Raw genomic sequence first — 24,040 nt, 5'->3', positions numbered from 1 at the left:
AGCACACAAGCATCTCCGTGATAAACTCTCTCTCGCTCTCCATTTTTGTATGTCTGTTCAGGTTAAATGTTTCATACAGTTACAAACCCTAACCCAACATCTCTCTCGCCCTCTCTCAGGATTCGTCCTCAGCTGGCGAGGGAGAAGATCGAGGGATGTCACATCTGTACGTTCTGCATGCCCGCCGAGCCCCAGGTGATGCTGGGTAAAGACAAGGCGTTCACGTACGACTACGTGTTTGACATGGACTCCCAGCAGGACAGCATCTACACACACTGCACAGAGAAACTCATCGAGGGATGCTTCGAGGGGTACAACGCTACCATCTTCGCCTATGGACAGGTCAGATATTTGCATGACACACACACACACATGCACACACACACACACACGGAGGCGTACATGCACAAATGCATACAAATACACACGTGCACAAATGCATAAAAAACACACACACGCACACACACCATATTTGCCTACAGACGCAATGCGGTGCAATGCTGGACACACCCAAGGAAAGGGCGTGGCTCTGCCACACACAGGAATCCACCACGTGCCCTGTGGTCTCTGGTCCCTTGCCGGATGAATTCAAAAACAGTGTTGTTACTGTAAGCAAGCAGAACATGTTATCACACCTTGTTTCCAATACCACACTCACACAAAGTCATTTATCAAACCCCTATCAGTGACTCAGTSAGGGATATACTGTAACTCTGCTAAACTCACGTTGACTGTGACACCGTCATTTATCAAACCTTTACAACTGTGTCTCAGTGAGTGACACAGCACTGCTAGAAACTGTTCTCAGTTAGGCTCCAMGTCTTCAGGAGATCTCGTTTCATATGAAGAGCGAAGCAAACAGGCCATGAAAACAGTCAACTCAGCAAAGGCAGGCATGTTCTAACAGGACCAACCTCAGGGTTTTTATTGGCTTGATAGATTAGCACATGTGACTGACTTTCTACAGTACATGTTCATATCTATCTATCAGGCTCTCCTTCACTATCTCTCTCTCTCTTTCTCCCTGCTCTCTCTCTCTCTCTCTCTCTCTTTCTCCCTGCTCTCTCTCTCTCTCTCTATGCCTGTCTGTCTCACTCTCTCAAACTCCTTCACTTCATCTCCGTCTCTCTCTCTCGCTCTCTATCCTTCTCTCTCTCTCTCTCTCTCTCTCTCTCTCTCTCTCTCTGTCTCTCTCTCTTGTACTTTTAGTGTTTCCCCCTGTCACAACTTCTTCCTCTGAACTGAAGCTCTATAGTGGAGCTCTGCCAAACTCTCCTTTCACTCCTCTCCTCCTCTTAATCTCTCTGTCCATTCTCCTCTGCCGGCTCCATTCTTCTCAGCCCCGTTGTCTCCCTGTCAGACTCTCATTCAAGGGGCACAGCGGGTCGCGCACGCACGGACCCATATACACATGCACACTCACACACAACCATTTATATGTACCGCATGCATGCACACACACACACATGACATCTACACAAATGCACACAAAAATGCACGGGCACACACACACATTCACACACACACCACTGTCAGAGTATCTTTCAGGTGACGTGTGAATTAGCATCGCATTCCGTTGGTAGTCACCATGACAACCAAGCCCCCAACCCCAATGTGTGTGCACTGTGCAGTAGTAGCTACATATATTAGGGGCAGGCTTTAGTCCAGGAGAATCATTTTGGCAGGGCTTGTTTTTCTTCCATTCTGAACATTGCCGTTTTTGTACTGTTTTTTAATTTGAGTCAGAAAAGCTCAACTGATCCCGCTTTATGACTTGCTGCATTCATGAAACAGCACCATAGGCCCACTGACTGTCTGAGTAAGTTTGAAGTCAGATAAGTGAGTCGATAAATGAAACAATATCATTTGTTATTGATCCTATCATGCCCCCCCTCCCTTCTTCTCCCTCTCCCCCAGACTGGTTCGGGGAAGACCTACACCATGGGTACAGGGTTTGACGTGAACATCTGTGAGGAGGAGTTGGGCATCATTCCCCGGGCAGTCAGGCACCTCTTCAGGGGCATTGAGGAACGGCGGCAGGCCGCCACAGAGCAAGGCAAGCCTGTACCCGAGTTCAAGATCAACGCACAGTTCCTGGAGGTAGGCGCGATGAAAAGTATGTGCTTTTGTAGCTGAGGTGATTTGGTTAAGACGTTGGGTTGGTGAGYGGGAGACCCGTATTCAATCCCGAACTGGTTACACTTTTGAACCTGAAATACAATCKCTCTCTGTAGTCTCACATTAGCTCTGCAACATGAGGAAGCTAGGAGATGCAGGTTTCATTGGCCCTGGAAGGCATTATTTCTTACTTAAATCTATCCTGTTCCCTTCCCTCAGAGCTGCTAACACAAGAGAGGGTTCTGGCTAGGGGCTGCTGCATCTGTGTGTAGCAGCCTGGAGCAGAGAGAAGTATTGCTCATGGGACGTGTTCAGCTAACTTAACTCTACAGGCAGATGATTTATCACCATAGAGTAATTACTAGGGAATTACGTGTCTCACTCAACTCTGATATCGCTTGCTGATGCATGTCTCTAACAACTAATAAAGCAGTGGCCTCCCGAGTTAGATACCGGGCTGTGTCGCAGCCGGCCGTGACCGGGAGACCCATGAGAGGACGTACAATTGGCCCAGCGTTGTCCGGGTTAGGGGAGGGTTGGGCCGGCCCGGGATGTCCTTGTCCCATCGCGCTCTAGCGACTCCTTGTGGCGGGTCCGGGCGAATGCACGATGACACGGTCGCCAGTTGTACAGTGTTTCCTCCGACACATTGGTGTGGCTGGCTTCCGGGTTAAGCGAGCATTGTGTGCATTGTGCCCTTTTGGCGGGTTGTGTTTCGGGGGACGCTTGGCTCTCTACCTTCGACTCTCCCGAGTCCATATGGGAGTTGCAGCAATGGGACAAGACTGTAACTACCAATTGGATATGACAAAAAAGTTTTTAAAAATAAATAATAATATACAAATTAAAAAATAAACGAATAAAGCAGCATACTTGCCATAACCAAAGCTACTGATGTTTTCCACGCACAGTTATTTGGCTTTGGGGTATTGGCTCGTCGGCCAGTTTTTTTATTTGAAAAAGTATCTATTTTTTCCCACTATCCCAGCTGTACAATGAGGAGGTGTTGGATCTGTTTGAATCAACGCGGGACATGGATGGGAAGAGACAGAAGTCCACCATCAAGATTCATGAGGACGCTAACGGAGGCATCTACACTGTGGGAGTCACCACACGCACGGTCACCTCCGAGGCAGAGGTTAGTCTCAATCGCAGCCTAAAGCAGAACAACACCAATCTGTACCCAAGGTCATTGGTTAAATATATGTTATTGCTGTAAGCCTACATCTGTCTGTGTATGTGAATTGTCAAACAGAATTTCTCTCTTGAATACAGTGTACTCTAAACTCTCCCCTCTCTCCCCCTCCCCCCATGTACAGATGATGCAGTGTCTGAAGCTGGGTGCTCTGTCCCGTACCACGGCCAGCACCCAGATGAATGTCCAGAGCTCGCGCTCCCATGCCATCTTCACCATCCACCTGTGCCAAGTCAGAGTYTGCGCTCCGGACGACAGTGTACGTGGCATCGCACCAGTGGGCTGGAGCTCTCTAGAGCCAAGCCTAGGATAGGATACGCTTTTTGACAGTCTATTTCACTGGCCGTACTATTTTCACTTAGCTGTTTTCCCTGTCATTCTTYAGAAATTACATGATTATAAGGTTATTAGGCTGCATAATCATGACCCTTTTATTTGGGGGTTGTAACAAACAACCACTTGTTCRTTGCCAATTGTGAAAATACACATTAATAGCATGTAATTTCCTAGTATTTATGAGATAATCAGCTGATAAACAAGAGTAGTGTGAAATGCAGAGTTTCCCAAGCCTCCCACACAGCTCCCCAGCCAGCGACACAGCTCCCCACACAGCATATCTCCCCACATAGCTCCCAATTCACACACACACCAGCTGGGCATGATGTCACCCTCCTCTCCCTGCCCGCTGATTACATGAACAATATACAGGCTGTTACAGATACAGACAGGCTTATCCACTGGTGTTGTTATTGAGAGTTATAATGGAAGACGAACACCACCAGTTGTATTTCTCTCATAGGCCTAATCAATGCTACAGCCGAAATGTCGATACACATGTCYAAGACATGGAATTACAAACACAATCACCATGCGTATTTGCCCCACAGTCTCTTATTTGTTTTTTTACACAATGCCCATCTCCTCCTTCAGGAGTCCAATGAGACAGACAACCGTCTGGCCAACGGTTCCTCTGAGGTCAACCCTGAGTTCGAGACGCTGACGGCTAAGTTTCACTTTGTGGACCTGGCCGGGTCGGAGAGACTAAAGAGGACCGGAGCTACTGGGGATCGAGCCAAGGAAGGCATCTCCATCAACTGTGGACTGGTGAGACTCTCACTGTGAAATAACGCAGGCTATAGTTAGTAAGATGGTGTACACACAGTGCCTGGTTTGGGTCAATTTATTACAAGTTGACTGACTTGAAATGGAATTGACCCTAACCATTCCCAATGCTATAACAGTGCCTGTAAAGGTCATAGGTTACTCAGCACTAGGATGTTTTAGAGAGTCGGGACAGTGATGATGCCATGTCCTCTTCTTGGACGACTGACATGAACTGTTTCAATGATACACCTGTTGTCTAGAGCTTGGAAACTATGGGAAAGGGAGCCTCCTGGTGGCTGAGAAAGATATTGCAGACGTTCTACCAACACTGTCTGCCGCCATCTCTTTGATTGACAACTGAATTTAAACATCCCATTGAAGGAAGGATTTGATGCTTTATTTTGATAGAATGCAGATGTTTAAGCGGTCCTTTTTTAAGGACCGTCATCTCATCTTCATGTCTCCTCGGTCGGTTTATTCCTCTCTCGCTGCAGCTTGCGCTGGGTAACGTGATCAGTGCTCTGGGGGACAGGAGTAAGAGGTCCACCCATGTGCCTTACAGGGACTCGAAACTCACCCGGCTACTGCAGGACTCTCTGGGAGGAAACAGGTCTGTATGTCCTCATAAACCACACAAAGACACTGTATGTAATAGTGTTGGAAGATRTAGATATAATAGAGGTTTAACACTAGAACCTCTCCCTGAAGCTTTTATTCTGTGGATGAATGAATTATCTGTCTAACGAAGGTCTGCTGACTGGAATATCAATGTTTTAAAAGTGACCCATTAAAACCGGAATTTCTTTATGCTAGTGAGTGAATTAATTACCATCTATGTGAAAAATGATATATTTTTGACTAAATTAGAATCATTAATTCTGTACGGCTTTTCCAAGTAGTTTACTAAGTGATTTACATTGATTTCAATACATTGCCTGTATAGTTATTCAGTTCCTAATGTAGTCTTCTTTTTTTCTGTGTGTCTGTCTACGGTCTGTGTCGGTATTCCGTCCATCTTCTATCTCTATCCCCAGTCAAACGGTGATGATAGCGTGTATCAGCCCATCTGACCGGGACTTCATGGAGACACTGAGCTGTCTGAACTACGCTAACCGAGCCAGGAACATTAAGAACAAGGTGATGGTGAACCAGGACAAAGCCTCCCAGCAGATATCAGCTCTCAGGACTGATATTGCCAGGCTACAGATGGAACTGATGGAGTACAAGACGGTAAGAGAAGGAAAGAGGGATGGAGGGTGCAAGAGAGANCTCCCTGTACAGATGATGCAGTGTCTGAAGCTGGGTGCTCTGTCCCGTACTACAGCCAGCACCCAGATGAACATCCAGAGCTCGCGCTCCCATGCCATCTTCACCATCCACCTGTGCCAAGTCAGAGTCTGCACTCCAGACGACAGCGTACGTGGCATAGCACCAGTGGCCTGGAGCTCTCCAGAGCCAAGCCTAGGATAGGATAAGCTTTTCACAGTCTATTTCACTGGCTGTACTATTTTCACTTATCTGTTTACCCTGTCATTCTTTTGAAATTACATGACGAAAAGGTTATTAGGCTGCATAATTATTACCGTTTTATTTGGGGGTTGTTGTAACATACAACCACTCGTTTGTTGCCTATTGTGAAAATACACATTAATAACATTTAATTTCCTAGTATTTATGAGATAAACAATAAACACCCCAGCTGATAAACAAGAGGACTGTGAAATGCAGCGTTACCCAAGCCTCCCACACAGCTCCCCAGCCAGTGACACAGCTCACCACACAGCATATCTCCCCACATAAATCCCAATGGACACACACACCAGCTGGGCATGATGTCACTCTCTCTGCTCCGCTGATTACATGGACAACATACAGGCTGTTACAGATACAGATATGTCTATCCACTGGTGTTGTTATTGAGAGTTATAATGGAAGACGAAAACCACCAGTTATATTTCTCTCATAAGCCTAATCAATGCTACAGCCCAAATGTCGATACACATGTCCAAGACATGAACTTACACACACAATCACCATGTTTATTTTCCCCACAGTCTCTTATTTGTTTGATTCACAATGCCCATCTCCTCCTTCAGGAGTCCAATGAGACAGACAACCGTCTGGCCAACGGTTCCTCTGAGATCAACTCTGAGTTCGAGACGCTGACGGCTAAGTTTCACTTTGTGGACCTGGCCGGGTCGGAGAGACTAAAGAGGACAGGAGCTACTGGGGATCGAGCCAAGGAAGGCATCTCCATCAACTGTGGACTGGTGAGACTCTCACTGTAAAATAATGCATGCTATAGTTAGAAAAAAGGGTGAACACACAGTGCCTGGTTTGAGTCAATTTATTACCAGTTGACGGACTTTAAATGGAATTGACCCGAACCATTCCCAATGCTAGAACAGTGCATGTAAAAGTCATAGGTTACTCAGCACTAGGAGGTTTTAGAGAGTCAGGACAGTGGTGATGCCATGTCCTCTTCTTGGATGACTGACCTGAACTGTTTCAATGATACACTTGTTGTGTAGAGCTGAGAAGCTATCGGGAAAGCGCCACCTGGTGGTTGAGAAAGATATTGCAGATGTCCTACCAACACTGTCTGCCACCACCTCTTTGATTGACAACTGAATTTAAAAGTCACATTAAAGGACGGATTTTATGCTTTATTTTTGATAGAATGCAGATGTTTAAGCCTCATTTTTAAGGATCTCATCTCATCTTCATGTCTCTGTGGTCTGTTTTTCCTCTCTCGCTGCAGCTTGCGCTGGGTAACGTGATCAGTGCTCTGGGGGACAGGAGTAAGAGGTCCACCCACGTGCCTTACAGGGACTCGAAACTCACCCGGCTACTGCAGGACTCTCTGGGAGGAAACAGGTCTGTATGTCCTCATAAACCACATAAAAACACTGTATGTAATGGTATTTGAAGATATAGATATATCTCTCCTTGAAGCTTTATTATGTGGATTAATTAATTATCTGTCAAATGAAGGTCTGCTGACTAAAATGTCAATGTTTGAAAAGTAATCGATTAAAACCAGAATTTCTTTACGCTAGTGGGTGAATTAATTACCATGTATTTGAACATTTATCTATTTTAGTATAAATTCAAGTAATTAATTAGATATATTTTCCAAGTAGTTTACAAAGTGATTTACATTGACATTGCCTATATAGTTATTCCGTTTCTAATGTGGTCTTGTTTTTTTTGTGTCTGTCTACGGTCCGTGTCTGTATTCCGTCCATCTTCCATCCGTCTTCTATCTCTATCCCCAGTCAAACGGTGATGATAGCGTGTATCAGCCCATCTGACCGGGACTTCATGGAGACACTGAGCTGTCTGAACTACGCTAACCGAGCCAGGAACATTAAGAACAAGGTGATGGTGAACCAGGACAAAGCCTCCCAGCAGATATCAGCTCTCAGGACTGATATTGCCAGGCTACAGATGGAACTGATGGAGTACAAGACGGTAAGAGAAGGAAAGAGGGATGGAGGGTGCAAGAGAGAGAGAGGGAGATCAGATTGTTTTTGCTATTTTAGATGTCATTATATAGGCCCTGTTTTCCAGGTCTAGTCATATGGTTAACTGTACCATAATATGGATCTATATAATTTTTAAAACGTACTAACGGCTGCACATGTGTCAATTGAGGCTGTATTTCTGGTAGCCTGGAATCCAACTAAACAATAGTGAAACGGAGGGATATTCAGTGTGGATTTGAGTCTATATTTCTCTATGACCTACACTCATCTCTCTGGTCCCTCTGGTCTGAGCAGGGCAACCATCTGGTAGGGGAGGTATAACAATGTATAGTTGTATTGGCCTAACTGATCTACTATAATGATCTACTATAATAACCATAGTCCTCTGGTCTCTCTCTGGTCTCAGGGCAAGCGTATGGTGGGGGAAGACGGCATGGAGAGCATCAACGACATGGTCCATGAGAACAGCATGCTACAGACAGAGAACAGTAACCTGAGGATCAGGGTGAAGGCTATGCAGGAGACCATTGACGCCCAGAGGGCCAGACTCACACAGTACCTCAGTGATCAGGCCAACCAGGTTCTGGCCAAAGTGGGTATGTACTGGGACAGGAATAATGGACCTTATTCACACTGCACCGTGATGATTCAAAATCCAGGCTAGTGGGATAGGAAGTGCTCCTTTAAAGTCTATGGAAAAAGTGCTGAAAATGCCCTCATGTTCGATTATCTTCCAGGTGAGGGGAATGAGGAAATTGGAAATATGATCCAGAACTATATCAAAGAAATCGAGGAGCTCAGGTATGATTGCATGACATGTCTCTTACATGTACAGTATGATGTGTCTGTAGAAAGGAAGACAACAGTATTCTGACCGTTGGTTTTGTGTCTGCAGAGCCAAGCTCCTGGAGAGTGAGTCAGTGAATGAGAACCTCCGTAAAACCCTGTCCCGTGCCAACACACGCTCCTCCCTGTACGCTGGTGGGGGCTCCTTCTCCCTCGCCCCCGAGATAGTGGCTTCCGACATCATCGAGATGGCCAAGAAAGATCTGGAGAAACTCAAGAAGAAAGAGAGGAAGAAAAAGAAGAGGTAGGAGTTGTTTTTTTCCCTTCACACTTTTGATATTGCACTCTTTGATATTGCACTCTTTGATATTGCACTCTTTGATATTGCACTCACTCCACGTTGCTGTTTTGATGTACACTTCACATACAGTACATGTCATGAAACCGATTGCATTAGGTTTGTTACAATTTGTAACTAAGTGTATATGTCCAGACTTGTGGATGAAACAATACGAATAAAACTAAGCAATGGGTAGACTTTGATGGTAGGCCTTGAGTCTGACAGTGATATGCTCGGAGGTGGTTAGAGATGGGCTGGGCATGGTGGGGTGAGGGGAAGAGGTGGTACTGGGGAGGGAAGGGGGGAGGATTAGAGAAGGGTGTGGGGGGATTACAGAGGCGAGGGGAATTGGTTTCCGTTGTTGTCCCAGGGTGTTTTGGGTAATTAGTTCTGGCACCCAGCCTTTCCACTTCAGCAGATACCTATTACCTCTCTAATGTCTATCTACTGTAATACCCCATACATGATGATGGGTTTATATAACAGGCCCAGTCATGTTCAGATGTACCTGTACTCTACAACTGGTCTCTCTCTTTCTCTGTGGTTTAATACACATTTGATAAACATTTGATCAACAACATAGCACATAAACGACTTGGTACACATCAACAAGCCAATAGAAGACAACTAGTGCCAAATCCTCGAAGGTTAACCTGTTCTTCCTTGCTACACTCTTTTCTGCTCTCTGGTTCACTCCCTTCCCCTGCCAACCTCACTCTCTCCAACTGTCTCCCCCATTCTCCTCCCCTACTCTGAAGACTGCAGCGGCTCGAGGAGAGTCACCATGAGGTTAAGCTTCCCAGGTTTGCTATACCCCTCTCTCCCCCATCTCTCTAACCCCCTCTCCTCCCACTCTCCCCCATTTATCTAACTCCCCTCTTCCCACCTCTCTAACACAGCTTTTACACCTGCAGGTAGTTGCCACACCTGGAGGAAAACCCACTTGTAATCTCTCGTTCTTCTCCTTACCCCTCTCCCCCTTTCTGTATTGTTGAGACCCTTAAACTAAATAAATTAACTAAAGGATTCAGCTCTTTTTGCCATGATGCAACCGCATAATGTCAATCAATCATTCATTAACGTCTACTTCAAGGATGATTCTAACAACCGAATGATTTGGGTTCTGTTTGAATTGTGATTCTAACCTAAACATGCATTTTTACAGTATGCAGAAAAATCAAGGTAGTGTGTTCATGTGCTGTATGATAATGCTGTATGGTAGTGCTGTATGGTAATGCTGTATGGTAGTGCTCCCTGATAGTCTAGTGACCTGATGTCTTGCGTTTGCGGGCAATGGCTCCCTAAACCTCTGGTTCTGTCCTCACAGTGTGGTCAAGGAGGAGGTACCAGACAACGAACAGGAACGAGGCAACGACGAGGCTGAGGGGGTACGTCTAAGAATGTCCTTAATTGGCATATTTAAGTCAGTGTGTGTGTGGGTTCTTTGTACTCACGTCGTGTAAATGTGTGTGAACAGGATGACCACGTCAGTGACCATGAGGAAGGAGAGGAGCTGGAGGGAGAAGACGAGGAGTACGAGATGGAGGGTGAAGAGAGCTCGGACGAGTCAGACTCTGAAGAACTGGATGAGAAAGGTAAAACTCTCTCACACACACACACACACACACCCACACACACACACATCCAAAGGTGCTTTTACACTGTCATAAAGAATGCCTTGCATCTTTGGTCCTGGTGGGCCGTGTGGAGTGTGTCCAGGGTCTAACACCCCTTATTCATTCACCATGATTAGATTATTCTGTTATTTTAATAAAAGAATAGTGAATATGTCAATGAAGCGTGTCTCATATAGCTCGTTCTGTGTGTGTGTTCTCTGAACAGAGAACTTCCAGGCGGACCTGGCCAACATCACGTGTGAGATCGCCATCAAGCAGAAGCTGATAGACGAGCTGGAGAACAGCCAGCGCCGYCTGCACACGCTCAAGCAGCAGTACGAACAGAAACTCATGATGCTGCAGAGCAAGATCAGGGACACACAGCTGGAGAGGGACAAGGTGCTGCACAACATGGGTACGTATATGAGAGAAAGAAGACAGGATATGAGGCCATGTATCAGGGTCACAACATCGGTATAGCAGAGGCGCACAGGAATATGGTGACAGATTAATGAAGGGTTGCATTTACTTGTTCAGGTGCTATGTGCTATGCCGCTACATCTCAGAGTGAGTGTATTACGGAGTTATATAACAAACATATAACTAACTCTATCTAACTAATCCTGTCCATCACCAATGACATCATACCTGTACAYAACATTTTAATGTATTTTGTATAAGTCTCTCTGTCATGATTTGTTATTTTACACAMCATAAAGTGTGTGTTTAAACCCCTTACTTCTAGAGGGCCGTCGTATTCTGTAAATCACTTTGTGACTGTGACAACTGTTTGCTTTAGAAAGGCTAACATCTGAATGACTGATTTGATTGATATTCCATTGTGGCTGTGCTGAGCTGTGTCGGTTGAACTGAACTGTGTTGTGTTGTGTTGTTTCCACCGTGCCTGTGCTTAGCCGAGTTAGTTGTGTCCGCAGGCTCGGTGGAGACGTGCACGGAGGAGAAGGCTAAGAAGATTAAGTTAGAATATGAGAAGAAGCTGAGCTCTATGAACAAGGAGATGCAGAAGCTGCAGTCAGCCCAGAAGGAACACGCACGCCTCCTCAAGAACCAATCGCAGTACGAGAAGCAGCTCAAGAAACTCAACCAGGATGTGGCTGAGATGAAGAAAACAAAGGTCAAGAGAAAATTGTGGATGGAAGGATGGATGGGTGGTAGGGTGGGTGGGTGGTTAGTTGGAGGAATGGGTGGATTGATGGATGGATGGATATGTTGACTCATTGATTGATTGACATGTAAATGGTGGGTGTTGCGCTAGGTGGGTCTGATGCGTCAGATGAAGGAGGTGCAGGAGAAAAGCAGAGCATCAGAGTGCCGACGCAACAGAGAGATCGCTACTCTGAAGAAGGACCAGCGCAAACATGAGGTAACGTTACAGGCAGGAAACAAAGTGTGTTGTGAAGTTGTGTGTTAGCCTGTGACAAAGTTCAATTCAATTGAATTCTATTGATATGATGTGCCTGTCACTTACAGCACCAACTGAGGCAGCTGGAGGCTCAGAAGAGGCAGCAGGACCTGATACTGCGCAGGAAGAATGAGGAGGTAAGATACACTGGGTCATGTTCAGTGTGKCAAACTGTAGCAAAACGTTTTGCAATGGATAAACAAAACATCTTTGTACTTTTTGGAYGCGTTCAGGTAGTATCTCTGTTTCAAAACATTTTCTCCCGACTGAACATGGCCCTGCTTTCCTCCTGTGCTAGGTGACAGCTCTGAGGAGGCAGGTGAGGCCAACTTCAGGGAAGGTGAACAGAAAGGTGAGCCTACCGGAGCCCCTCCAGGACCCTTCTCACCGCAGCATCCTAGGGAGACCTCACTCTGCTGGGGCAGCAGGCCCCAATGGCACCCCAAGGTACTACCAGCAGGACTGATGGTGTGAGTGTGTGTGTGCAYGTGCTTGTGCKTGCGTTTGCCCGTGTACATAGGCATGATGTGTTTGTTAACCAAATAGCAGTACAGTTACAAAATACATAAAAATKACATAAAGAACAATGTATCAAAATAAACCTCAACATACTTGTATGGTGTAATGTATTTAATAAAAATACATGTATTTTAAAATGCAAGCAGCCGGCCCGAAAAGCAACATTCTGGACGTGTGTTGGGTCATTGTCCTGTTGAAAAACAAATGATAGTCCCACTAAGTGCAAACCAGATGGGATGGTGTATCGCTGCAGAATGGTTTGGTAGCCATGCCGGTTAAGTGTGCCTTGAATTCTAAATAAATCACYGAMAGKGTCAYCARSAAAGMACCMCCACACCATAACAYSTCCTCCTCCATGCTTTACGGTGGGAAATACACATGCAGAGATCATCCRTTCACCCACACCRCGTCTCACAAAGACATGGCGGTTGGAACCAAAAATCTCTCATTTGGACTCCAGACCAAAAGACAAATTTCCATCAATCTAATGTCCATTGCTCGTGTTTCTTGGCCCAAGCAAGTCTCTTCTTATTGGTATCCTTAAGTAGTGGTTTCTTTGCAGCAATTCAACCATGAAGGCCTGGTCTCCTCTGAACAGTGCATGTTGAGATGTGTCTGTTACTTGAACTCTATGAAGCATTTATTTGGGCTGATATCTGAGGTGCAGTTAACTCTACTGAACTTATCCTCTGCAGTAGAGGTAACTCTGGGTCTTCCTTTCCTGTGGCAGTCCTCATGAGAACCAGTTTCATCATAGCGCTTCATGGTTTTTGCGACTGCACTAGAAGAAACTTTCAAAGTTCTTGAAATGTTCTGTATTGACTGACCTTCATGTCTTAAAATAATGATGGACTGTCATTTCTCTTTGCTAATTTGAGATGTTCTTGCCATAATATGGACTTTACCAAATAGGGCTATCTTCTGTACCACCCCTACCATGTCACAACACAACTGATTGTCTCAAACGCATTAAGAAGGAAATAAATTCCACAAATTAACTTAAGAAGGCACACCTTCAAATTAAGAAGGCACACCTGTTAATTGAAATCCATTCCAGGTGACTGCCTCATGAAGCTGGTTGAGAGAATGCCAAGAGTGTGGAAAGCGGTCATCAAGGCAAAGGGTGGCTATTTGAAGAATCTCAAATATAGAATACATTTAGACACTTTTTTGATTACTACATGATTCCATGTGTGTTATTTCATAGTTTGAATGTCTTCACTATTATTCTACAATGTAGAAAATAGTAAAAAGAAAGAAAAACCCTTGAATGTGTACATCATGTAGGCTACCTGCCATTCATTTAGCAGATGATTTTATCACATCGTAGTACTATCAGACTTCTGATATTGTTGTAACGTTCATTATTGTGACGAATGTTATATCAAATCAATTCTCCATGTGTAATTATTATTACGTGATTAAACTAATCATGTAACTATTAATTAGCTAAGAATTCGGGGCACCACTGGAAAATGTTATTTAAAGAGTTACTATTTCCTGAATTTAACTCTCTTTAGATATTTTCATATCTTATCGATTACAGTCACTTATTCATGTATTATTACCTCATCAGTCATTCTGAACAGCATTTCACTGTTAGTCTACACCTGTTGTTTACGAAGCATAAAAATATATGTAGTGTATATATATATATATATGTTTTGTGTGCATGAAAGGACTCCTACTCTAGTTGAAACGGGACAACAATACGTTCCTCACCGAGTCTTTGTTTTTCAGTAATATATTGGCCCGTACTGTACAATGATCTCTGTTGAATTCCATTTATCAGGAAGTACCCGGTGAGGATGGGGAGCGTCTACACCACCAGGACAGCCCGGGCTAAATGGCAGTCTCTGGAGAGACGCATCACTGACATCATCATGCAGAGGCTGACCATCTCGAACATGGAGGCTGATATGAACCGCCTCCTCAAGGTAAAATAAACCCACTGTGGTTTTACTGTATTACTACTGTATTACTACCAGTTCTACTGTATTCTGRTACTACTGTACCAGTTCTRCTGTATTCCTATCAGACTGATGCCAACATGATTGTCTGTCAGTGGACTTATCATTGTTGCCGTTTTGGCTACCCTCTKAGAATTAAGGGGGACTCAAGGAACCCTGGAGATTCTCAAGGAACTCTGGAGTTCCTCAATGAACCATTGCAGTCAATGGGTTCATATTTGCACCATTGGTTAGTTGAGTAGTTCTTGAATTAACCTTTAATGATTCAATTTAGCAAAGGTTCCCGGGGGAACCTTTTTGTCGGCATGTGTAGAGCACTTGGAATTTATTTTGCTGCTGGAATTATTGTGCTGCCAAACTCAGAAGAAGATGAACGTTGTGTTTTCGCCAATGGCTTTATGGGATAGCAAGCAACTTGTAAACAATTACCCATTCCTAAGTACTATTTTAATACCAATGTTGAATAATACTGTCAMGCCTCCTGTTTTAATTCCAAAAAGTTTCTTGTGATGGTAATGCCATTTGTTTTTGATGATACTTATTAGGTGTTGGCTTAGGTTGCTAGCTAGCTACAGTATCTTTAACCTAGCCAACACTTTAAAAAATGCCTGGTTGTTTGGATAACCCAACCCTGCAATGGGTTGCAGGCATTGGGTCACTAAGTTGGGTTGTTTTCTTTAAAAAGGGCCAGGTTTGGTTGTTGATGCTGGGTTATTGATGCTGGGTTATAGAGATGAGAAGACTGCAGAGCGTGGCTTAGTAAGGGTGATGTTTCAGATAGTTCTATTTGGCCACCCGTGGGAAGAAACATCATTTCCGTTCATCTTTTCTGTTGTATTGTCATCACATGTTAAAGTTGAACACTGATAGTTTTGTAGCTTCAATTAGTTGCTTATCAAGACAACATTGAATGTTCCTGAGTTGTCTAGTTACAATTTTGACTTAAATCGGCTTGAACATTATGGCAAGACTTGAAAATGGCTGTCTAGCAATGATCAACAACCAAGTTGACAGAGCTTGCAGAATTTTTTTAATAATAATGGCCAAATATTGTCATATCCAGGTGTGCAAAGCTCTTAGAGACTTACCCAGAAAAACTGACAACTGTAATCGCTGCCAAAGTTAATCTAGCATGTATTGACTCAGGGGGTTGAATGCTTATCTAATCAAGATATATCAGTGTTTTATTTTCCATTTATGACATTTTTTAAGATTGAGTATTTTGTTTAGACAAAAAATTAAAAAAAGACAATTAAATCCATTTTAATCCCACTTTGTAACATAACAAAATGTGAAAAAAAGTGTGAGTGATTACATTCTGAAAAGCGTGTGAATACATTCTGAAAGCACCGTATGTAATCAGAAATGTTAATATTATATTCAGAGGGATCACTCCAGATCCAAGGCAAAATTCAACGTTTGTGCAGGTCCCCAGGACATCAGGAGGTGGCATCAAAACCAACCACTTGATAAAAGGGAAAAAATGGCTGGGAAACACTGGGATTGAACACGCTGTCTACGGAGCCGGAGGCTTAGACTACTCCGCCATCTGTCTACAATGATTTAGCAAGTCCATTCGGAATGAATGCCTAAAGTTTTAAGCCTATCCTCAACCTTAACCCTTAACTTAACCAGTCCGAATTAATGCCTAAACTTAACCCTAGAGTTGTTTCTATGTGCCTTAATTTACCACGTTTGTCACAGATCATCAGGAGATGAAGTCAGTTTACTCATCAAAAATAGACGTTGGTCGAAGGRCATAAAGTCAGACTGTGATATCTTGTTGTTATATTAGAATATGTAATATGCATAAACATTTCAGGAACATTTCACTTTGTTGTGTACAAACTTTATATGATGAACAGGAATGACATTTACTCTTACAGGTGGCCAAAAATAAATATCTGAAAGCCACTCCTCCAATAAGCCACGTSTCCAATCTTCTATATTATTAAAAAGGTAAAGAAATGTATCCGTCCCATCACAAAAACGTTCCTGTTTGAACCTTTACACAGGCAGCCCAGTATCAGCGTATAAGTGTCAATCTGTGACACTTATGCRAAAAGATATGGCTCATGTCACAGGGGTTCCTCGAAGAACCTTTTCAGAGGGGTTCCTCAAGGAACCTTCGTGACCTGGAAAGGTTCCCCCTGTGTGTCAATTTTTAGAATCCCCGAAAGGTTCCTCCAAGCTCCTTTACTTCTAAGATTGTTAGAGCAGTTTTATTATAACTCTCGTCTCTCTACCTCCCTCCCTGCTTCTTACAGCAACGCGAGGACCTGACCAAGCGAAGGGAGAAGGTGTCTCGTAAGAGGGAGAAGATCGCCACAGAGGGGACCGACACGGACCGAAGCATCCAGTCTTTGAACGAGGAGACGGACGCCCTKGCGGCCAACATCGACTACGTCAACGACAGCATCGCTGACTGCCAGGCTAACATCATGCAGATGGAGGAAGCGAAGGTTAGCTGACGCAGACACGCACATTTTCTTCAGGAAGTCGACCCCTTCTGGTTATTAGTACAGCTGACGCCAGCACACACATTTTTCTTCATAACTGTTATTATGACTGACTGTGATGTTGTCGGGATGCAGGAGGAGGGAGACACAGTGGACGTTACCGCGGTGATCAGCTCCTGTAACCTATCAGAAGCCCGCTTCCTGCTTGATCACTTCCTGCACATGGCCATCAACAAGGTAACCGCAGTACACCTGTCCCTACTGAGTTCTCTCTACCTTTCGATTAAGCGCCATTCAGGCTATTGTAAATCTACCAACTTTTTTTAAACACTATGTTTATTATAGAGTTAAACATACATGTCTGCTGTTCTGTGGGCTGAGTGTCACAACACTCTGTTGATGTCAGTGTGGAATTTACGTGTGTCTGTCATGTATGTAATGTGTGATTTTACTGGTACGTGCATCTTCCAGGGTCTGCAGGCGGCCCAGAAGGATTCCCAGGTGAAGATGATGGAGGGTAGGCTGAAGCAGACAGAGATCAATAGCGCCACTCAGAACCAGCTGCTGTTCCACATGCTGAAGGAGAAAGCCGAACTCAACCCTGAGCTGGACGCTCTGCTGGGCAACGCACTGCAAGGTATAGATGCCTCAGTGGTATAAACACACTGCTTTTCAGTTCATCATTTTTTTGGTTACACTTTATTTTACAGTCCACTGTGTTATCTGACATTCACAACATACTCCCATATTGTTTTTCTTTCGGGTTCAGTAAAACATGTACCATTAAGTATTCTAGTAAAATACACACTGAAACGGGACTGTAAAATAAAATGTCTCCATTCTTTTAGCTTTTGTTTGACTTTGATTTCTGTTTTTTCCCCCCTGTTTGTTCACCCTGAATTCAAACAGAGATAGGTTACCTAGTGGTGGGTAAGTAACAGACACCAGACTGACTGGTCCCAGAGACCATGGGTCTCCCCTAAAGCCCCTCCTCCCTCTAAAACTCCCCTTTAAGACTAACCTGAGAACGTAACTTTGCCATGAGGTGCATGAGGTGGTATGTTGCCCCCTGTCCCCCACTTCCCTGTCTGACCCTCCCCATCCTCTTTGTGGATKTCTAGCTTTCTCCTGTTCAGCTGACTCATTCAGGACGATCTGAAAATGAAGAATTAGCAATAGCTTAAACCCTGACCCCCACGCAAACCTGAAGTTCAGGCCTTAACTAGAGTACTACTCCAACTACAACCTTTACTAAGTTACCCTCCATAAAATGAAGATGTCAGATACATCATACTAATATACAGTATAGTATACTATACTATTGACCTCCTTCTGACCCCTGATGTATTTAACCTGACCTCTGAACTTTGAACCTTGTACAGAGCTCTTTGAATTCAAACTATTGTTTTGCTGCTGCTGCAGCATTAGTTTGAAAACAATGTATGCATTTGTTTTCTTTGTGATATCCAGACTGTAAATTTACTTTGAAAATGGTCTACCTCTAACAGTTTAAGATAGTAAAGTAATACAAGTTTAGTGCTTGTAATGGGATATTTGAAAACATGCTGTGAAGCCATAACTACCCCATGTCCGACCATGCAGTAACTGAGGCACGTTGTGTWTCTGAGGGTCCAGTGTAACAAGGTGTACTGTATGGTTCTGTCCTCAAGCAGAGAATGAAGATGACAGCAGTAATGATGAGTCCTCTACCGCCAGCCCAGCCACAGAGGGAAGGTAAAAAAAACATTTGACTCAGACAAGACAATGAGGATATTAAATATTGAGTTTCATCACTTAAAGCTGGAATYCTTAATGGTGAAACTGCCACATCCGTTTGCGATATTACAAAAACAAAGAAGTTACTGCAAACAACGAACACAGGTTTTCCCCCTTTGGACATCATTGTACGCACAATAGAACAGCAGAATATGGACTGCGTTTTGTTTACCACGTTGGTAAACAGACAAGATATATCTCAATATAAGACTACAACTGGAACAAAGCCTATAGCAACTGTATATTATAAAACAAATAAAAATAAAATATGACACGAGGAAACAATCAAAAGCTACATAAAAGCTTTATAAATACAATAACATTTTAAATCCTTAATGGAGATGTCAATTCGAGCAGTATTGTACTGTGTGATAGCTGGCACTCTAGGCTCAACGCTTKYTTAGCTCCTCACCTCTAGTTTGTGAACAATAACAAAAACAATAACAATGGCTGTGGGTTGGACAGTGGCGCTGTTTCTCCTACTGCGGATTCCATCTTTAATTTATGATTATACTTTATTTGGGTAGTCCGTCAACACACTATCAATAGACTATGAGTAACATCATTTTAAATAAGAATTTGTTCTTGACTGACTTGCCTAGTTGAATAAAGATTAAATAAAATAAACATGTAAATTGCCCCTCTGTCTCTGTTTCAGTTCATTGACCTCTGACCTCCTCAAGCTGTGTGGAGAGGCCAAACCTAGGAAGGTACAGTCATCTACCGTACTTCACACGCAAAGCATTTCTCTAAACACCATTTTAATTACATTTTCATAAAGTCTCAAATAAAGTAGTTACTGATAAGCACTTTGAGATAAATGCTATTTGCAAAACACTCTTTATGAATGGTTATTGATTGATTGATTGATTGATTGATTGGATCCATCCCAATACCACAGGCACGCAGAAGGACAACCACCCAGATGGAGCTGCTGTATGCTGGGAGTGGTGAATTTGACTCCCCTACAGGGGACTTCTCTGCACCCCTGCTACCCCCGACAGAGGCCCAGGAAGGGACAGGGGACATGGGGACAGTAGCAGGATATCTCGGGGACAGGGAACTCACTGTGTCCCCCTCAGCACTGTCCACCAGGATAGCTGGACTGTAAGTCCTTATTTTCGTCAAATGTCATTAGTTTTTAGAACTATAGTACAGGAAATACAGTGAGATACCTGTGGAGCAAATCCTTACCTACTGTACGAGAATTTGATCGGTCAGGCTTCACATCTTAACAGTGTTATTGTTGAAAAAACAAGGGCATCAGCACGAAAAAGATAGAATGTTTAACTTGACCCAGAATGCATTGTAACCTTCAGTGATGTATATGACTTCAGCTGACCATCCAGTGATATCACTTCAACTGTTCATGTCGCTGGTCTGTGTGTTTCTGTTGTGTAGATCTGGAGCCTGGTCTTCGATGGGAGCTGAGAGGAGATCAYTGGAACGCTCGCCTCTAACACGCAGGAGGATGCTAGAGAAGGGAGGACAACCCCCCTTAGACRTCAAGGAACACACACCTATGGACCCCAAGGGTCMCCCAGCGAGAGAGACAAAGTCGCACATACCCACGCCCACAGCCACAGAGAAGACCAAAATCGCAGACACCAAACCAACGTAGGAGCCACACCACTTCACAATGTTTGCCACAAATGTCATGTTCGTATGACGTCACGATGGTCATAGTTGTACCCACTTCTTGTGCTTCACTCGGGGGTTCCCTTCCACCCCCCACCCCCCCCCACAGTTTGGGAACCACTGTCCTAACAGACATACATTGTCTTTTGTCCCTGTTGTCCTGTTATAGAGGGGTGGTCAACCCTGTGTCATCCCCTAAGATCAGCCATGCTGCCAGACTRCAGTGTGTCTATGTGGCTGAGGGACACACCAAACCTGTCATGTGTGTCGACTGCACTGATGACCTGCTCTTCACTGGCTCTAAAGGTACAGCTCTCTAGTTCTGTAATGTTCGGGAACAAAAAAAACAACCCTTGACCTCTAAACCATGACCCCTAGAGACTTCTCACACCTGAAAGGCTCAGATGAGTGTAAGTCATATTATTTGGTATTAGCTTCATCTAGCTTTCTGGTGTGGTTGATGGTGTTTCTGCCGTAGTGAACACTCATTGTTAACCCTAACCATTGACTTCGAACCCCTGGTGTGTGTGTGTGTGTGTGTGTGTGTGTGTGTGTGTGTGTGTGTGTGTGTGTGTGTGTGTGTGTGTGTGTGTGTGGTTGTGTGTGTGTGTGTGTGTGTGTGGTGTGTGTGTGTGTGTGTGTGTGTGTGTGGTGTGTGTGTGGTGTGTGTGTTGTGTCAGATTCGTACGTGTAAGGTGTGGAACCTGGTGACTGGTCAAAGAGATCATGTCTCTGGGAGATCATCCCAGCAGTGTGGTGTCTGTTAGATACTGTTCCAGCCTGGTCTTCACTGTCTCCACCGCTTACATCAAGGTCTGGGACATCCGAGACTCCGCCAAGTGCATACGCACACTCACGTGAGTAAATATATATACAGACACCAAGAGTATTTGTATACACCTCTAGTAATAAACCRAAGACCTTTGTTAYGTCAAAAGTTGGAGTTGAGCTTGCCAGTTCCTTTTTAAACACGTTCTAGGAGATTCTAGCACATTCCAACACAGCCCAGGGAACTTCAGATTCTTAATTTGCTACTTGAAAAAAGTACTTTTACACAATGTCATTCCCATTGACATGGTATTGACTGCGTGTGTGTGTGTGTGTGTGTCGCAGGTCGTCGGGCCAGGTGAGTACAGGGGACAGCTGTGTGTCTCTCAGGTCCCTGTCCATCCCTCCRGGAGAGAACCAGATCAACCAGATTTCTCTGAACCCCACGGGATCCTACCTCTACTCCGCCTCTGGCAACTCAGTCCGCATGTGGGACCTCAGGAAGTAAGAATGAAGAGTAGTTGAAMATCTTGTTGAGTTTAAGTAAGGACTGGAGGTGGCACAAAATGAAGATAAAAGGAGAGGAATTGTGTACACGAAAACAGGCACAGGTGCTGAATGTAGAGTGAAGTAAAGATAGACAGTGAATGCGGAATCATTTCTCCCAAGTATGATCTTTAGTTGTACCGGAGACTCCTAGATCTGAACTYTTCCTGACCCTTGAACCCTGACCTTATGCTCTAGGTTTGTGTCTACTGGGAAGCTGACGGGTCACCTGGGYCCGGTCTTGTGTCTGACCGTCGACCAGTTGAGCAACGGTCAAGACATGGTCCTAACGGGGTCCAAGGACCACACCCTGAAGATGTTTGAGGTGACTGAGGGTGTCCAGGGCAGCATTGTGTCCTGYCACAACTTTGATCCGCCACACCAGGAGGGTATAGTCTCTCTGGCTGTTCAGGGGGACAGCCTCTACAGCAGCTCCAGAGACTACTGCATCAAGAAGTGGGACCTGTCCCGGAAACGACTAGTACAGGTGAGACCTACTGGACACTAGCTGTATATACTGTACTGCTAGTACCTGAAAGAAGACAAGGCTCTCAAAAACATACAATGAGCTGATRGCTGTGATTTTCACATTGCAATGTTGCTTTGTAAGCATCAAGTCTTGTTCTGTTGAATTGTTTTTGCTAGCTGCAACATTTTCATCATTGCAAGACCAGTAGCGGTAGTAAACAAAATGTATTGTCCCAAGGAATTGTCAACAGTTTGTAGCCCTGTTTTGACCTAGTACGTACTTGCTTCCYCCACAGCAGGTGGCGAGTGCCCACTCTGACTGGGTAAGTGCGCTGGGTGTGATGCCAGGGTGCCCGGTAGTGCTGAGTGCAGACMGGGGAGGTCTGCTGAAGCTGTGGCACGCTGATACCCTGGCACCGCTCGGGGACCTGAGGGGACACGACAGCCCTGTGAACGGACTGGCTACCAACAGCAGCCAGCTATTCACTGCCTCCGAGTGAGTTTAACGCCTAACCCTAACATGACCCTTGATGTCAGGCAAACCTGACCATAACCCCTACCTTCAGAGAATATATCTCCTACCTTTGACCATGATCCAGATCATAACCTGACCCTAACCCTCTGAGTAAATCAACCCACTGTTACTATAATAACAAAGTTTAACCTAAGAGAGAGATAATCAAACCTCTGATGCGCATGTTGATCCAGCGATGTCATGTTCTCTCTTGTGTGACAGTGACCGGACAGTGAAGATTTGGCAAGCAAAGGGTTCTTTGGAGGAAGGGATCCATTGACACTGAGAAGGAGACCTCCGGACTGTGACTCGACACGGCGCTGTGGACCTACTAGATCACTCTGGATCTACTACAGCGCTAGGGATCTATTGCTGCCTGCTGGATCTACTACTCAAACTATTTACTGCTGCTCTGCACAATGATCCATGGATGGAGGACCTCCAAGCGGGTCACACTTCCGCTACAGTGCGTGGAATCATCTCTCTGTGTCAGGAGGGGGGGTGTGTCTTCTAAATAAGGCCCTATGGAGGTTGGTCTTACTTCAGCTCCTACTGCCTAACCCTATGGGAGACTCATATAGTCTCAGTGGGGGAATAGGGATGTCTCAGTGGGGGAATAGGGATGTCTCAGTGGGGGAATAGGATTCTCCAGTGGGGGAATAGGGATGTCTCAGTGGGGAATAGGGATGTCTCAGTGGGGGAATAGGGATTCCAGTGGGAATAGGATGTCTCAGTGGGGAATAGGGATGTCTCATGGGGGAATAGGATGTCATCAGTGGGGAAATAGGGATGTCTCAGTGGGGGAATAGGATGTCTCAGGGGGAATAGGGATGTCTCAGTGGGGAATAGGGATTGTCTCAGTGGGATAGGGATGTCTCAGTGGGAATAGGATGTCTCAGTGGAGGGAATAGGGATGTCTCAGTGGGGAATAGGGATGTCTCAGTGGGGGAAATAGGGATGTATCAGTGGGGAATAGGGATGTCTCAGTGGGAATAGGGGATGTCTCAGTGGGGAATAGGGATGTCTCAGTGGGAATAGGGATGTCTCAGTGGGGAATAGGGATGTCTCAGTGGGGAATAGGGATGTCTCAGTGGGGAATAGGGATGTGTCTCAGTGGGGAATAGGGATGTCTCAGTGGGAATTAGGGATGTTCTCAGTGGGAATAGGGATGTCTCAGGGGGAATAGCCACAGTGAACTAGTGGTGTGGGACGGTGTAGCTGATCTCTGCTACAGAAACAAAGTTCAAGGAGGGTGTGTCGTCATCATACCACAAATGCGATTGTGGAGGTTCATCTCAACCCGAATTCAAGT

General features: G+C 44.8%; 1 protein-coding gene across 1 annotated transcript in view; it reads left to right on the top strand.

Moving 5' to 3' along the window:
- The window catches only part of LOC111951469 (kinesin-like protein KIF21A), a 37,655-nt gene extending 14,190 nt beyond the window's left edge, over positions 1 to 23,465 (top strand). The window contains 34 exon segments of the mRNA XM_070434738.1: positions 120 to 342; positions 1,918 to 2,100; positions 3,107 to 3,256; positions 3,438 to 3,572; positions 6,514 to 6,687; positions 7,179 to 7,294; positions 7,696 to 7,891; positions 8,312 to 8,501; positions 8,643 to 8,706; positions 8,801 to 8,995; positions 9,790 to 9,834; positions 10,359 to 10,419; positions 10,509 to 10,626; positions 10,874 to 11,062; positions 11,571 to 11,782; positions 11,924 to 12,031; positions 12,139 to 12,207; positions 12,369 to 12,517; positions 14,382 to 14,526; positions 16,827 to 17,021; positions 17,154 to 17,255; positions 17,490 to 17,655; positions 17,928 to 17,948; positions 18,692 to 18,752; positions 19,453 to 19,504; positions 19,696 to 19,901; positions 20,196 to 20,411; positions 20,602 to 20,743; positions 21,113 to 21,151; positions 21,153 to 21,289; positions 21,546 to 21,704; positions 21,945 to 22,233; positions 22,511 to 22,710; positions 22,951 to 23,465. Coding sequence (XP_070290839.1) covers positions 120 to 342; positions 1,918 to 2,100; positions 3,107 to 3,256; positions 3,438 to 3,572; positions 6,514 to 6,687; positions 7,179 to 7,294; positions 7,696 to 7,891; positions 8,312 to 8,501; positions 8,643 to 8,706; positions 8,801 to 8,995; positions 9,790 to 9,834; positions 10,359 to 10,419; positions 10,509 to 10,626; positions 10,874 to 11,062; positions 11,571 to 11,782; positions 11,924 to 12,031; positions 12,139 to 12,207; positions 12,369 to 12,517; positions 14,382 to 14,526; positions 16,827 to 17,021; positions 17,154 to 17,255; positions 17,490 to 17,655; positions 17,928 to 17,948; positions 18,692 to 18,752; positions 19,453 to 19,504; positions 19,696 to 19,901; positions 20,196 to 20,411; positions 20,602 to 20,743; positions 21,113 to 21,151; positions 21,153 to 21,289; positions 21,546 to 21,704; positions 21,945 to 22,233; positions 22,511 to 22,710; positions 22,951 to 23,008 — 4,765 coding nt within the window. The 3' untranslated portion in view covers positions 23,009 to 23,465.
- Positions 23,466 to 24,040: the final 575 nt, after the last annotated feature.

The sequence above is a fragment of the Salvelinus sp. IW2-2015 genome, linkage group LG24, assembly GCF_002910315.2.
Source record: "Salvelinus sp. IW2-2015 linkage group LG24, ASM291031v2, whole genome shotgun sequence".
In the NCBI taxonomy this organism is placed as follows: Eukaryota; Metazoa; Chordata; class Actinopteri; order Salmoniformes; family Salmonidae; genus Salvelinus; species Salvelinus sp. IW2-2015.
The sequence above is the reverse complement of the archived record's forward strand: the minus strand, read 5'-3'. Positions and strand labels throughout refer to the sequence as shown.